The sequence below is a fragment of the Sinohyriopsis cumingii genome, chromosome 8 (genome assembly GCF_028554795.1).
Source record: "Sinohyriopsis cumingii isolate HCF-2022 chromosome 8, ASM2855479v2, whole genome shotgun sequence".
In the NCBI taxonomy this organism is placed as follows: Eukaryota; Metazoa; Mollusca; class Bivalvia; order Unionida; family Unionidae; genus Sinohyriopsis; species Sinohyriopsis cumingii.
In genome coordinates, this window is record NC_142968.1 from 119,911,751 (window position 1) to 119,926,143 (window position 14,393).

The 14,393-nt window shown below is 33.1% G+C and overlaps 1 protein-coding gene across 1 annotated transcript in view; it reads right to left on the minus strand.

The window, feature by feature from the left end:
* LOC149794506 (alpha-tubulin N-acetyltransferase 1-like) overlaps window positions 1-12,710 on the minus strand; it is a 44,382-nt gene extending 31,672 nt beyond the window's left edge. Inside the window, exons 1-4 of the mRNA XM_089968760.1 lie at window positions 12,502-12,710; window positions 8,826-8,895; window positions 3,924-4,015; window positions 502-673 (exon numbers count right to left, since the gene is read on the minus strand). Of these exons, the coding sequence (XP_089824886.1) occupies window positions 502-673; window positions 3,924-4,015; window positions 8,826-8,895; window positions 12,502-12,593 (426 nt within the window). The 5' untranslated portion in view covers window positions 12,594-12,710. The remainder of the gene's footprint in view (window positions 1-501; window positions 674-3,923; window positions 4,016-8,825; window positions 8,896-12,501) is intronic.
* Window positions 12,711-14,393: the final 1,683 nt, after the last annotated feature.

The following is a 14,393-nucleotide window of genomic DNA, read 5'->3' on the forward strand; positions in this document are numbered from 1 at the left end:
ACCAATCTGTAATTTATAGCACTGCATCTTAATCAAATGACTGATGTTTGAGTTTTAAAAGTATTGAATATGACAACAATGGAGACTTAAAACCAAGACTAAGCGTGTATTTAAGATTAATACAAAATATTTCAGACTCAATGGTTTCATTTGGAAATATCAAAGTTCTACTATCTATGAACAACATATTTTTAAAAAACACTACTACTATTACAACTACTACTACTATTACAACTACTACTGCTACTAGAACTACCACCACCACTACTACTACTAGTAATACTGCTATTTACACTACTACTGATGTTGTACCTATCCAATCTACTAGTTATATGACTGCTGGTACTAATTTATTATTACCTTTACTACTGCAATTACTACCACAACTACTTCCACTACTACTACTACTACTACTACCACCACCACCACTATTATTACAAACACTGGTACTAAACATAAGCAAGTTCAAAGTCTGTTATTTCAAAGGTGGTAAGTCCTTACCTTTAACATAAAATCAAAAAGGCGGCGTCCACAGCCCATTCTCTGCCGTGACTCATGTACATAGAAATCAAGAACACATAGTGGGTCAATCTCATGGACATGACCCTGAGTATCATACACAAACAGTTTCTTGTGCCCAATCTTCAGGATCCCAATGACTGCACCTCGGCCACTGTCAAAAAAGAATCATTTTAAGTTATATATAATTATATATAATACTATCTTATATTATATACATTAAATAGCCAATTATAAGAAAGCACAAACCATGGTCATGTCACTCTACTACTACACCGCTCGATAACTCGTGCCCTGATAACTCATGAACCCACTTATAATGCTGGCTCAGGCATGGATCCCATTTTTTAAGCCAGAAAATACCAAAAACTTGATTCCTATTTGTTGAACTTGAAGAAAATTGCGATCAAAATTGGTATCGGAAACTGATGTATTGCTCATTTTATCATTGAAAATGGTAGATAGGCCATGGAAATTTTAATGAACATTATGAAATATCAATGTTAAAAATAAGTCATAAAATTTTTTATATTTTCTTTCCAAACAACATTCTTAGTACACTGTAATTAACAATATTCAAGGAAATTTTGATCAATGAAAATGTACCTTACGCCTAGTGGAGGCAGTACTTTAGGTATCAGGAATAACAAATCAGTTGTTAATCCCACTTTCTTTGCACAACTGATGGTTGAAATGTTTCTTGGATTTTTCTGGTTTCTGCTAATCTTAATGGCTATATCATGTCCAAAATATGTGAGCTAGATGCCTTTCACAAGGACACACACAGGCAGTCAGCAGGGGCTTACTTGGGTGGGTATTGAAACAATGACCCTTGGATTAGGAGTCTCATACTCTACTGAGACACAATGACTGCATAAAAGGTTTGAAAAGATGCCATGTAATGGATATTCCAATTGTGATTAATGAAAATTAGACTGACTGGTTCATATTACACACAATATCAAGACAAGACTGGGGAGGGGGCAGCTTACTTAAAAATCACTACAATATTGCAATGGCAGAATTTCTGTCACAAAATGTTCAGCAGCTGCCTCAAAGATATGTGAACCAATTATTAACCTGACACAACAATTCATAAAAAGCAAATTATTAAGTACAGTATGTCAAATGCACTGTTAAAAAAATACTGTTAATTACCAGTCTCCTTATAGACTCAAAATTACCTGACAGGTGAAGTATCCTACCCTAATATGTCCAAATTAAACTGAAGTATCCTTACTAAAATACATCAAAACTGACCTGTTGAATAAAGTATATTTACCCTACTAAATCCAAATTACCTGTTGGATGAAGTATCATTATTCTAATACATCCAAATAACCTGTTGGATGAAGTATCTTTACTCTAATAAATCCAAATTACCTGTTGGATGAAGTATCTTTATTCTAATAAATCCAAATTACCTGTTGGATAAAGTATTCTTATTCTAATACATCCAAATTACCTGTTGGATGAAGTATCTTTACTCTAGTAAATCCAAATTACCTGTTGGATGAAGTATCATTATTCTAATACATCCAAATTACCTGTTGGATAAAGTATCCTTATTTTAATACATCCAAATTACCTGTTGGATGAAGTATCCTTATTCTACTACATCCAAATTACCTGTTAAATGAAGTATCTTTACTCTAATACATGCAAATTACCTGTTGGATGAAGTATCTTTACTCTAATAAATCCAAATTACCTGTTGGATGAAGTATCCTTATTCTAATACATCCAAATTACCTGCTGAATGAAGTATCTTTACTCTAATACATCCAAATTACCTGTTGGATAAAGTATTCTTATTCTAATACATCCAGATTACCTGTTGGATGAAGTATCTTTACTCTAATACATCCAAATTACCTTTTGGATGAAGTATCTTTATTCTAATAAATCCAAATTACCTGTTGGATGAAGTATCCTTATTCTAATACATCCAAATTACCTGCTGAATGAAGTATTTTTACTCTAATACATCCAAATTACCTGCTGGATAAAGTATTCTTATTCTAATACATCCAAATTACCTGTTGGATGAAGTATCTTTACTCTAATACATCCAAATTACCTTTTGGATGAAGTATCTTTATTCTAATAAATCCAAATTACCTGTTGGATAAAGTATTCTTACTCTATTACATCCAAATTACCTGTTGGATGAAGTATCTTTACTCTAGTAAATCCAAATTACCTGTTGGATGAAGTATCCTTATTCTAATACATCCAAATTACCTCTTGGATAAAGTATCCTTATTCTAATACATCCAAATTACCTGTTGGATGAAGTATCTTTATTCTACTACATCCAAATTACCTGTTAAATGAAGTATCTTTACTCTAATACATGCAAATTACCTGTTGGATGAAGTATCTTTACTCTAATAAATCCAAATTACCTGTTGGATGAAGTATCCTTATTCTAATACATCCAAATTACCTGCTGAATGAAGTATCTTTACTCTAATACATCCAAATTACCTGTTGGATAAAGTATCTTTACTCTAATAAATCCAAATTACCTGTTGGATGAAGTATCCTTATTCTAATACATCCAAATTACCTGCTGAATGAAGTATTTTTACTCTAATGAATCCAAATTACCTGTTGGATGAAGTATCCTTATTCTAATACATCCAAATTACCAACTGAATGATGTATCTTTACTCTAATACATCCAAATTACCTGTTGGATAAAGTATCCTTATTCTAATACATCCAAATTACCTGTTGAATGAAGTATCTTTACTCTAATACATCCAAATTACCTGTTGGATGAAGTATCTTTACTCTAATAAATCCAAATTACCTGTTGGGTGAAGTATCCTTATTCTAATACATCCAAATTACCTGTTGGATAAAGTATACTTATTCTAATACATCCAAATTACCTGTTGGATAAAGTATACTTATTCTAATACATCCAAATTACCTGTTGGATAAAGTATCATTATTCTATCTTTACTCTAATAAATCCAAATTACCTGTTGGATGAAGTATCCTTATTCTAATACATCCAAATTACCTGTTGGATGAAGTATCTCTGCTCTAATAAATCCAAATTACCTGCTGGATGATGTATCTTTACTCTAATACATCCAAATTACCTGTTGGATAAAGTATCCTTACTCTAATACATCCAAATTACGTGTTGGATGAAGTATCCTTATTCTAATACATTCAAATTACGTGTTGGATGAAGTATCCTTATTCTAATACATCCAAATTACCTGTTGGATAAAGTATCCTTACTCTAATACATCCAAATTACCTGTTGGATAAAGTATCCTTACTCTAATACATCCAAATTACGTGTTGGATGAAGTATCCTTGTTCTAATACATCCAAATTACCTGCTGAATGAAGTATCCTTATTCTAATACATTGAAACCTACCTACTAGATGAAGTATCTTTCATAACATAAAGTTTATGATCTGACAGCTCCAGTTTGCGTCCTGTTGTGATAGACCCATGCAAACCCTGAGCCTGAAAACAGCAAAACAAAATAACTTATATTAGATACTGTTATGTCTGCACTTATGGATGGAGGAGAGAATGGGACCATGTGAAAGATCAAAAATATATGAGTCATGTATGCTATTCAAACAGTCTGGTTTTGTCACTATGTCCTCTTAGGCTGTCAGGCCAAAATGCTCAAAAATGTGTTATCAGTAAGCAAGCATTAAGCCCTGTGATTTCAATGACATTCTCATAAATGTACATACACCGTGTCAAATGTCTATGATGAATTGTCTTCAATGTCATTCAGTAAAGCAGTCCAGTTTAAACAACGGTTATTCACATAATGATAACAACATTAGTGACCATCCAATAGATAATACAGCTGTTAATCACCTATAGGTTTTGAATGGGGATCCCCAGAAGCCTTCAAACTTTGCTGTAACCTATTTTAGTGATGCAAGGACAGCACTACAAACTACTTTCTTTACAAATCACATATTATGAAAATTGTACAGAAATACATTAAAAATAATAAACAAACTGTTTTGCTTGAATCATTTAATACTGACCTGAAATTAAAATATTTAAAATAAATTCAAACTTCTGTATCACAAATTTTCAGAATTAATCATAAGAAATAGATTCTTGGTATGCTAAATGACGAAAGTAACACAAATGCCTAAGTCTAAACAAAAAACTAAAACATTGGCATCTTATGTGTTTACTAAAAGTTTTGTAGTTAACTAAAATTAACAGACTAAAGAGAAATTTATCCGAAATTTGATGATGTATATAAAAAGTTTCCTCGTTATAAAGATTATGCAGTCAGATAAACATAAAGTATAGAGAACATTAGTCACGTTACAATTAAATAACAAAAGTCCCTCAAAGTGAGTCAAAGGGACTGATGCTCTATTGCCCCACAAAAAAATTATACGAACATTTCTTCTTAACTGTTGAAACCATTTCAGTTATTTTGGAGCAAAAACATGTGTTCAAAGTAGCCACTGTGGCAGCTGTATTGGAATTGTGATTGGCGCCATTTTCACTTAGGATGAACCAGGCAGCATTAGACATTTCTTGGTGAAAATCCCATGTTGACAAGACCATCCATTTTGGAGGAGTAGTAATAATATTTTTAAGATGGCATCCAAGGTGTCCATATTAGATGTCAGATCAGAATCATTTTCATTTAGGGACAGGTAAACATCATAAACCATTTGATGAAAGTCCTTGTCAAAATGACCATCTATTTGGAAGGAGTAGCAACAACAAGATTTTCAAAATGGTCTGATCAGCAAAGTATAATTTAGAAGCAACTAGATATTATAAGAATTATTCTGGTGAAACCCCATGTTAATATACCCTTCTAGTGAGGAGAAGTAGCGATAACAAGATTTACAACATAGCTGCAATAGTGACCATATTGGGTGTCAGATCAGTATCACCTAGATATTTCAAGAAGTCTTTTGGAGTAAAATCACTTGATATGTACCATTTTCACTTTGGACCTATACACATCGCAAGAAAATCCAATATCAATATGACCTTCCATTCAGGAGGAGTAGCAATAACACGATTCTCATGAAATCTGCCATAGTGACCATATCAGATTTCAGATCAACACCACTTTCATTTAGGACCACCAAAATAATAAATAAGTCTTTCACTGACAACCCCATGTCAATATAACCAGTGATTTAGGACCACCAAAATATTAAATAAGTCTTTCACTGACAACCCCATGTCAATATAACCACTGATTTAGGACCACCAAAATATTAAATAAGTCTTTCACTGACAACCCCATGTCAATATAACCATTGATTTAGGACCACCAAAATATTAAATAAGTCTTTCACTGACAACCCCATGTCAATATAACCACTGATTTAGGACGACCAATATATTAAATAAGTCTTTCACTGGCAACCCCATGTCAATATAACCATTGATTTAGGAGATACAGCAATATCAAGATTGTCAACAGGACCACTGTTTTCACAAATCAACTGTAAAATGCTAATATTTTCATTTAGGACCAACTAGACTAACAAGTCTTCTGGATAAGACTTCATGTTGATATAAGCATCTGTTTAGAAAAATCAGTGATAGGGTCTTAAAAATGGCTGCCATAACAGCCATGTTGGTTGTCAGATCGAAACCATTTTCATTTAGGACCAACTTTACAGCATTTGAAATCTTTCTGTGAAAACCACATACTGATCCAATCATTCATTCTTGTTGGTGTAGTATTGATGACAAGATTTCCAAGATGGCCACTATGATGGCAAAACTGGATGTTTGAGCATTTAGAACCAATTAGACCTGGATGAATGCAAGTGCAAAGTTTCATGGCAATCCTCCAAGTTTTAAGGTAGAAAACTTCCAAACTGCTTATATTGATTTTCTGAAACCCATTTGTAGACAGCATTCTACTCAGCATGAGCGTAAGTAGTAACTGAACCAGTCCCAGTATCCATGTGAGATCACTCTATGTACCTGCCACCTAGATGGGTAGATACATTTTAGTTCTTTGGTTTAATAATTTTAATCTGTGAGGGCTGTATTTTCAAGGTAGCAGTAGTTCTAAGGTATTATGATTGGTTAAATATCTGATGAAGAAGCAATAACAAAGTTGTGCAAACAGACATATGGATGATGGACAATGGATAATAGGTCATCTCATAAGTTCTTCATGTCTATAACCAGTATGGCTAAGAACCAGAAAATACAAATATTTGAAGATATCAATGAGAACAAACTTTAGAAGACAACCTGAAAGAAAGAGAATATTATGACTGAAGTTGTAAAGCTCATTCAATTCAGTTGCTTTTACATGCTGAACGATGTTAATTGTTGTATTTTCTTGTTGATCATGATTAGAAGATAACACCTAAAATTCAATAAATACCTAAAATTTTGTTTTACAATATTAAATAAAGACTAAACAAGGCTTAGAAAAATTCTCACAATCCAGGCCAATCAGATGCAAGATCACATCTGTATGTATAGATGCTGCTCATTATTAAAAAGATCCAAGGTCATGACGACATTTAAGCTTAAATACCAAATCTGATAAGAATGAAGCCATCATTGTCTTCACAAGCAATTGTTAACAAACAGATGGACAATACAAGATGCATGAAATAAGCCCACCTACCCAAACAATAAATAAAACCCCTAGTGAGGCAATGACTGATGATTTTTATACTGATCAGAACAAACAATCCATATTCAAGAAAACACATTTCCTCTCAAAAGAGCATTTTTTGTATTGTATAAATCAGTAGAAGAAACAATGTAGCCTCTGATCTGTCAACACTTTATATGATGGCAAATCAGGGTCTCCATTGATTCCAGTTGGCATATATATATATATATATATATATATATATATATATATATATATATATATATATATATATATATATGGAATTTTCAAGCTTCATAATAAGTCATATTTGACTTCTGTAAATGAGTTAATGTGCTACCAAATGCTGTAATAGAACATACAAGTAGGCAAGGGTATCAAAAACATATAAATTAGAAAAGAATCTGACCTGCATATAACACACACAAAGTGAACTGACTATGCTACACTCAATCTGGTACAGAGAAATAGTGAGTGTAGTTCAGTGACATTTACTGGTATAATTCTGGCAATTATTTTACTTCACTGAACAGGTGATAAATTCCACTAAGTTTAACAGACACAAATTAGCATCCACCAGACCTGTCAGTGAATTAGCTTGTGAATTCCTTAGTATATTTGACCCCATCTTCAATGGCACTGCAGCATCAAACCTATCCTACAACACATTTATGTAGTGCTACAAGTGATGGTTCTCTTGCAAATATAGACTCACTATAATAGTATATTTAATAGTTTAATTACCTAAGCAATGCTATCATGGTTTGTTCAAAGATACAACATGGCTGATGATACCATGCTCTAAATACAGTTTGTCAAAATTCTATTACAGGTTAATAGGACTACACCTGTACCACCTGAATGATTACCTTTAACACCTGGATAGTCTCCTGTAAAGTAAAGTGCAATAGATGACAGCTATACTAGCACAATGTACTGTAATCTAATCTCTGATCTGAGTCTACTGTTTGCACTTATTACACATTGAATTTGGGTGTAATTAGGTGACAACTGCACTAGTACACTGTATAATGTGATGTAATCGTGTAGCCTATACTGTACACATTTAGGTATGCATCATGCTATAAAATAGGGTGTAATCAGGTGACAACTACACTAGTACATTGTATAATGTGATGTAATCATGTTGTTCCTGAGCCTATACTGTACACATTTAGGTATGCATCATACTATAAAATAGGGTGTAATCAGGTGACAACTATACCATTATACTGTATAATGTAATGCAACGTGGAAATGCTCGTTACACTATGAAATGGGCTGTAATTACATAACAACTACACTAATACATTGCATAATTTAACATAACTATGTCAGACTAGAGCTAGTAGTTGACATTTGTATATCCTTGTGACACTGTGAAGTGGACAGTACTTAGGTGACAACCATACCAGCACACAGTGTACTGTAATCTAAAATGGGTGTGCTTGTTACGCTTTGAACTGAGCTGTAATTAGGTAACAACTATAATACCAGCACAATGAGTACTGTAATGTATTGTCAAACAAGAGTCTACAATGGGTTTCCTTGCTGCACTATGAAGCGGAGTGTAATTATGCAGTAACTACACCAGTACAATGTACACTGCAATGCCTGACCTAACTCTATACTGTTCACACTTGGGTCAATTTATTACAAAGCTAAATACTGTAACCTTACCTTGGCTGAGGCCTCCCCCATCCGGTCAATGACTTGAAACATCTGTGATCGCAACTCAAAGTGGTTGAGTCTGAAATAAAAAATTACATTCATGAACTAACTTAATCGCAACTGAAAACTGCTTATTTTGTTCAGCATACATCCTAAAAGTTAAAATAATAATTACAATTGCACTTATTCTGTGTTATTATAATTTAATACAAATATCTGTCTTCCGGCCAAATTAACATACAAAACGAATGAGAATATAGAACCAAGGTTAAAGAAAATAACTGGTTCTCCATAGGAAACTTAAAGTTGCTGTCTTGGACAACTTCCAAAAAGGAAATTTGCAGTAACAGACCAGCAAATAGGAGTCCCAGCAATAATACCTTATTCCCTTGCAATAATTCAGAACTTTGTGCATGCATTGTAGTGACACCAATTTAAAACGCCCATCATATAATAAATTCTCGTTCATTATAAAATATTTAGCATTTTGTAACAAAATAATGAAAATGTAAGGCAACTGAAAACGGTGGTTTTTGTGATTGTGATGTTACATCTATAACAAAGTTCTCAAAATGGCTTTAAACCGTCATTTTTTATTTTATGTGCAGCTAGAAGGACTAAGGAAGAGATTAGTTTCTTTTCTATATTAATTTGTTTAATAAAACATTAATTCCATTTTAGATCAATAAATCAATCAAGACACTGGGAAAAAACAAGTACCCGTATTCTTTCATTTTCTTCATTTCATCTTTAACCATCACAGTAAACTACATTCAGTTTTTTCTTAAACAGACTTTAATGAACAACTCCACAACTTTTTAGAATCAAAATCTTGAAGTTATTGACCTTCCTCCACTATGTTACAATACAGTATAAAATAAAACACAAGTGTTCCAAATAAAGATCCTAAATATGATAGATTCAAAGTGGTGTTTTCAAACACACATCACTGCACACACTTAATTGAACTCCTGATCCAAATGATAATCAGGCATCGATATCAAGTGAATAAACAGATGTCTAAATCAGCTCATCTGCTAACACCTGGTCTATGCAGTTTTACCTTGATCCTTTACAATCACTAGACAGCCTGCAAACTACTTTGCAGTAATGGATCAAATAAAAGAAAAGTTTGCCAACTTAAAAAATAAACTTAAAATATCAAGGTCTCAACTATTGAAATGTTTGTGCATTCAAATTTAAAAGTAAGTGTATTTTTACACAGATTTCAGCATCCTGTAGAGCCTTACTACATGTAACTGGTTTTTAGTAAGGGTGCATATGGATAACTAATACTGGCCAGTACTCACTGACCTGAGGAAGGCAACTAATGATGTCCAGAACATAAAAGTCATGTCTTTGCATGTCAGGGCTTTCCTTATCAGCTGGCCATGAGCCTAGGGATTTACCTGGCTACTTTTACTTTACAACCAGCTACTTTTAAAGAAAATATCCCAACTAAGGGAAGTCCCAAAATCACATGCCAACTTAGGTATCTCACCCTCCAACTTTATATCTAACGGAAGGCCCTCCATGTAACTATCAAATAAACAATAAAATATGCATGTATGATCTAAATTAAAATTAAAACCACGAAGTTATCATGATAATTTATGTAGCTGAGATATGATAATGTAAGACATACTAAGCTGCACCAGAAATCTTGTGATCAAGATATATTATAGGACGCATAATTGCAGGATTTACAGACTCATCACACTGGCAAATCACACCTTTATCTCTTCAATAACATCCAATCACACATTTCACTCATATTTAGAAAATTCCCCATCTCTATTGAATAGAGGGGAGATTTATACCATAAATTTTCATTTCTACAAAAGAGCTGGCAGTAGTCAAAAAAAATTGCCTGAAAATAAACTTGCAATATAACTTTTCAAGATTTGCACTGGCCAGTTCCTTGTGTCCTTTTGAAGTTAAGTAACATTTACTAGATTATACTAGTATGTCTGCACTTTCATCCAGATGTACTTCAAACTAAAAGAACCACAAAATAAATTATGAATAGTAAACAAATGTCCTTAACCAATAAAATCAGCATCCATCATGAGCTTTGAACCAGAAATCATTTATATTTGCCAGACAAGACCAACAAATGAACTCAAAACTGTTAAATGACCAATTGCTAACTTTACATATTAGCCACTGGACATGAAGTGCCCATATTTATGACAGGGCTCTAAACAACATTTCAGGATGAGAAGTACTGGACTCTTTGCTCATGAAACACAAGTCTCCAACCTTTTTCTATGAGTCCCTGTTATAAGCTCTGGATTCCCTCAATTTCAAAAGGATAGAGGATTAAATTTCAAGCCTAACATTAGATCCAATAATTTTTTAGTAATTATCCAAAAGATCTTACATCATACTGCACACTACCATCTATAAACTATTACTTTAAATTAGTTTCTTCACTTTTTCCTATTCTTTGGATTATCAAATGTATATATAGCATTCTAGCAATCAAAGTCTTAATTACATGACATTCTTTGTCTATTATTCTGATTAGATTACAGTGGAAAAGGGAGCATATAAACAGGCATCATTACCGTACACATAGAAATTGTGAACCGTCTAAGAATATTACATGTATTGGATGTGGAAGATTGGGTCCTTGAGAGCACTGATTATCTTATGTACTAGCTGGCTTATTTTGATTTCCCACGTGTTTAAACAGTCCAAAGTCACAATGACAAGACAAAAGGTGCCCAACATTATATCCCAGACAACTATTTTTTAAAATATATAACCAAATGATTCACCTGGATCTGGACACTACATCAGTCTCCTACATGTCCATATCCTCAGCATGATAAAGCCAATAATGTTAAACGTCTAGTTAAAACCAACACAACAAATTAAACCTTTATGAATAGTCATGTGGTACAAAACAAAAACATCACTGACACATGTTCTATGCTTCATGAATCTAGCTTTCTCCAGTTACTGTGACAGTGACAGGCTTCTGGTGTTGTTCTCATACAAAAATATGTTGAAAATTAAGTGTACTTTTGCTTTTTCACAAACACTACATGACTTTCATTTAATAATTTTGAATCTTGTTACACAACAACATTGGAGATTGGCTCCTTGTTGATATCACAATAATGTTGGACCCTTGAAGTCATGGATATGTAGGTTACAAGATTTGTATGGTCATGTGACTAGCAATACAAAAGGAAAATACCGGATCTAAATTCATAAAAGCTGTAACTTAGCCACAAAATTAATGACATAACTGATATTATACTCGCAATTTCTGAGAAAATAAATCTTCATATTGATTTCGGTATGGCTTGATTGAGTTTAAGTCTGCTAGACGTGTTAGTAAGCTACCTTATGCTGGCGAATTCCAACTTTTCAACAGGCAATTGTCTCTGACCCACACATCAACAGTAATGTAAAAACTATATAAAAAATGGAGTGGAAAGGGTCAGAAAAATCTCGGACTTCATCACATGATACTCAAAAACTTGTAATAATGCGAAGTGGCTAGACGCAAACCATTGCTAAAGTTTACTGATATGCATACAAACATGTTCACACTGTGTTGTTGTGGCATTCTTATGTCTTTAAAATATTTCAATAATTTCACATTTTATTCATACGATTTCTATTGCCTGCTCTTATCACAAAGTTTGTTTTCGAAGCATTAGTTACTCACCCATTACTGTGTTTTCTAAACGGTGTAATATCATTTTCAACTTTCGTTATATCAACTCCAAACAGGTTATTTATGTTAAAATTAAACTCCATGTTGTGTGTGGCCTGCGCGTTTAAGTAAAAGCACCATGACTGGCAAATGACAAACAGAAGTAAATGCTATATGCTACTTCTTCTTGCCATGTTTGCCTTCTCCAAGCAATCATGAAAGTCCCGCAGCAAATGCTACACCTGTACTTTTCTAAAACTAAATCCAGATCACAAAACCGGTCTGATGGTTGCTGGCTTAAACAGTTAAAGAGCAAACATCCAAACAAAACACAAAACAGTTTTCTAAATATTAAATTTTCACAGCATATTTCAGACCTTACTTTAACAGGAACCTCATTCAACGAACCATGAATTATTGAAGAAAAATGGTTTGATTTAAATAAGTTTGCAAATATCGAGAAAAGGGACGGAGTTCGTGGATGGATAACCGTTGAATATAGTAATATGCTCCCTTCCTAGCACTTGATGTTACAAAAAAATTCCTCACTCTCCTGAATTTTCATAATAATATAAAAAAATCGATCAAAACTTTAAATATGTTTAGTGCTATTGTATAAAAAAATCCATTAGTTTCGAGGTAATAGTGAGTTTGTGACTATTGACCAAATATACACTGTTTTAAGTAGTTGAATGCTTAACATTACAGTGGTGTCATACACAGAATTATACAGTTTTCAGAAAATGCATACTTCTGATCTTGACTTATGCAATTTATTTTATAATTATTTTATTAAATGGTCGTAGACTTTTCGTACCAAATAGCATTTATTAGAAAAGAAAAATCGAACAGGAAAGGTTCACGTTAATTTGGGAACAGTTGGAGCATTAGTACTTTGGAAACATAGTAAACTTTTTGTATTATATTTTAAAGAACCAGATTTTCATCGGTGGTCTATTTTTTGGGGTGGGGGTAGAAATTACTAAATTAGATATACTATTTGTAAAAAATGTTGGTCATCTGTATTTGTTAAAATTATGAAGGAGAGGACTCTAATGTTGTTATAGTGTATGATCCAGTCCTATTGATATTGTGAATAATTGCCATTTAATGGTTTGTGTAATCAAATTCTGTAAAATGACACTCGTTACTGAAATAATGAGTTCTGAACGCCTAAATGCACAACTTTTCCTATAAATAAAAGCGATTACACATATTCATGATTTTGACGAATGGTGTGGTGTCAAATGGAAACGAGAAGAATAAATAAACAAAAATATATAGATGTTAAAGAAGCAATGAGATTATGTCCATACTCGCACAAAACAATACAGGGGTCAGGAAAAACTAAACGAGAAATAGGAAAATAAAACGAAAACAACCACTACCGAAAATCGATTCTTACAAAATGACAATCAAAGATAATCAGTAAATATAACGGTGTCGTTAACTTGAGAAGAAAAAGAGAAGTAGTGAAGGGGGGCACTTTACCGTCAATGGGAATTAGCATTAAAAACACCCCTGGGTAAGATTACCGTCAAGGGAAATTTAACATGGAGAAAAATCGTGGGTCAGATTACCGTCAAGGGAAATTAACATGGAGAAAATAAAATCGTGGGGCAGTTTAGCGTCAAAGGAAATTAAACAGGGTGGGCCTTTATAGCGTCAAGGGAAATTGAACATGGGATTTTTTTAATTTTTTTTTTTAAAAAAAATTAAAAAATAAAAAAGGGGTAGGCAATTGAAAGGCTATCTCTTTTCGAGAAATATGGCTGGCCCTGAAAAGGGCCTTTGGGTTTATGTTAATGTATTCATTAACATAAGGGGCACCGCATTGGTCTTCTTCTTGTCCTTAGGCTACGTCTCACTGTTGGTCCGTAAATCAGCACTCTTTTCAGGCATCC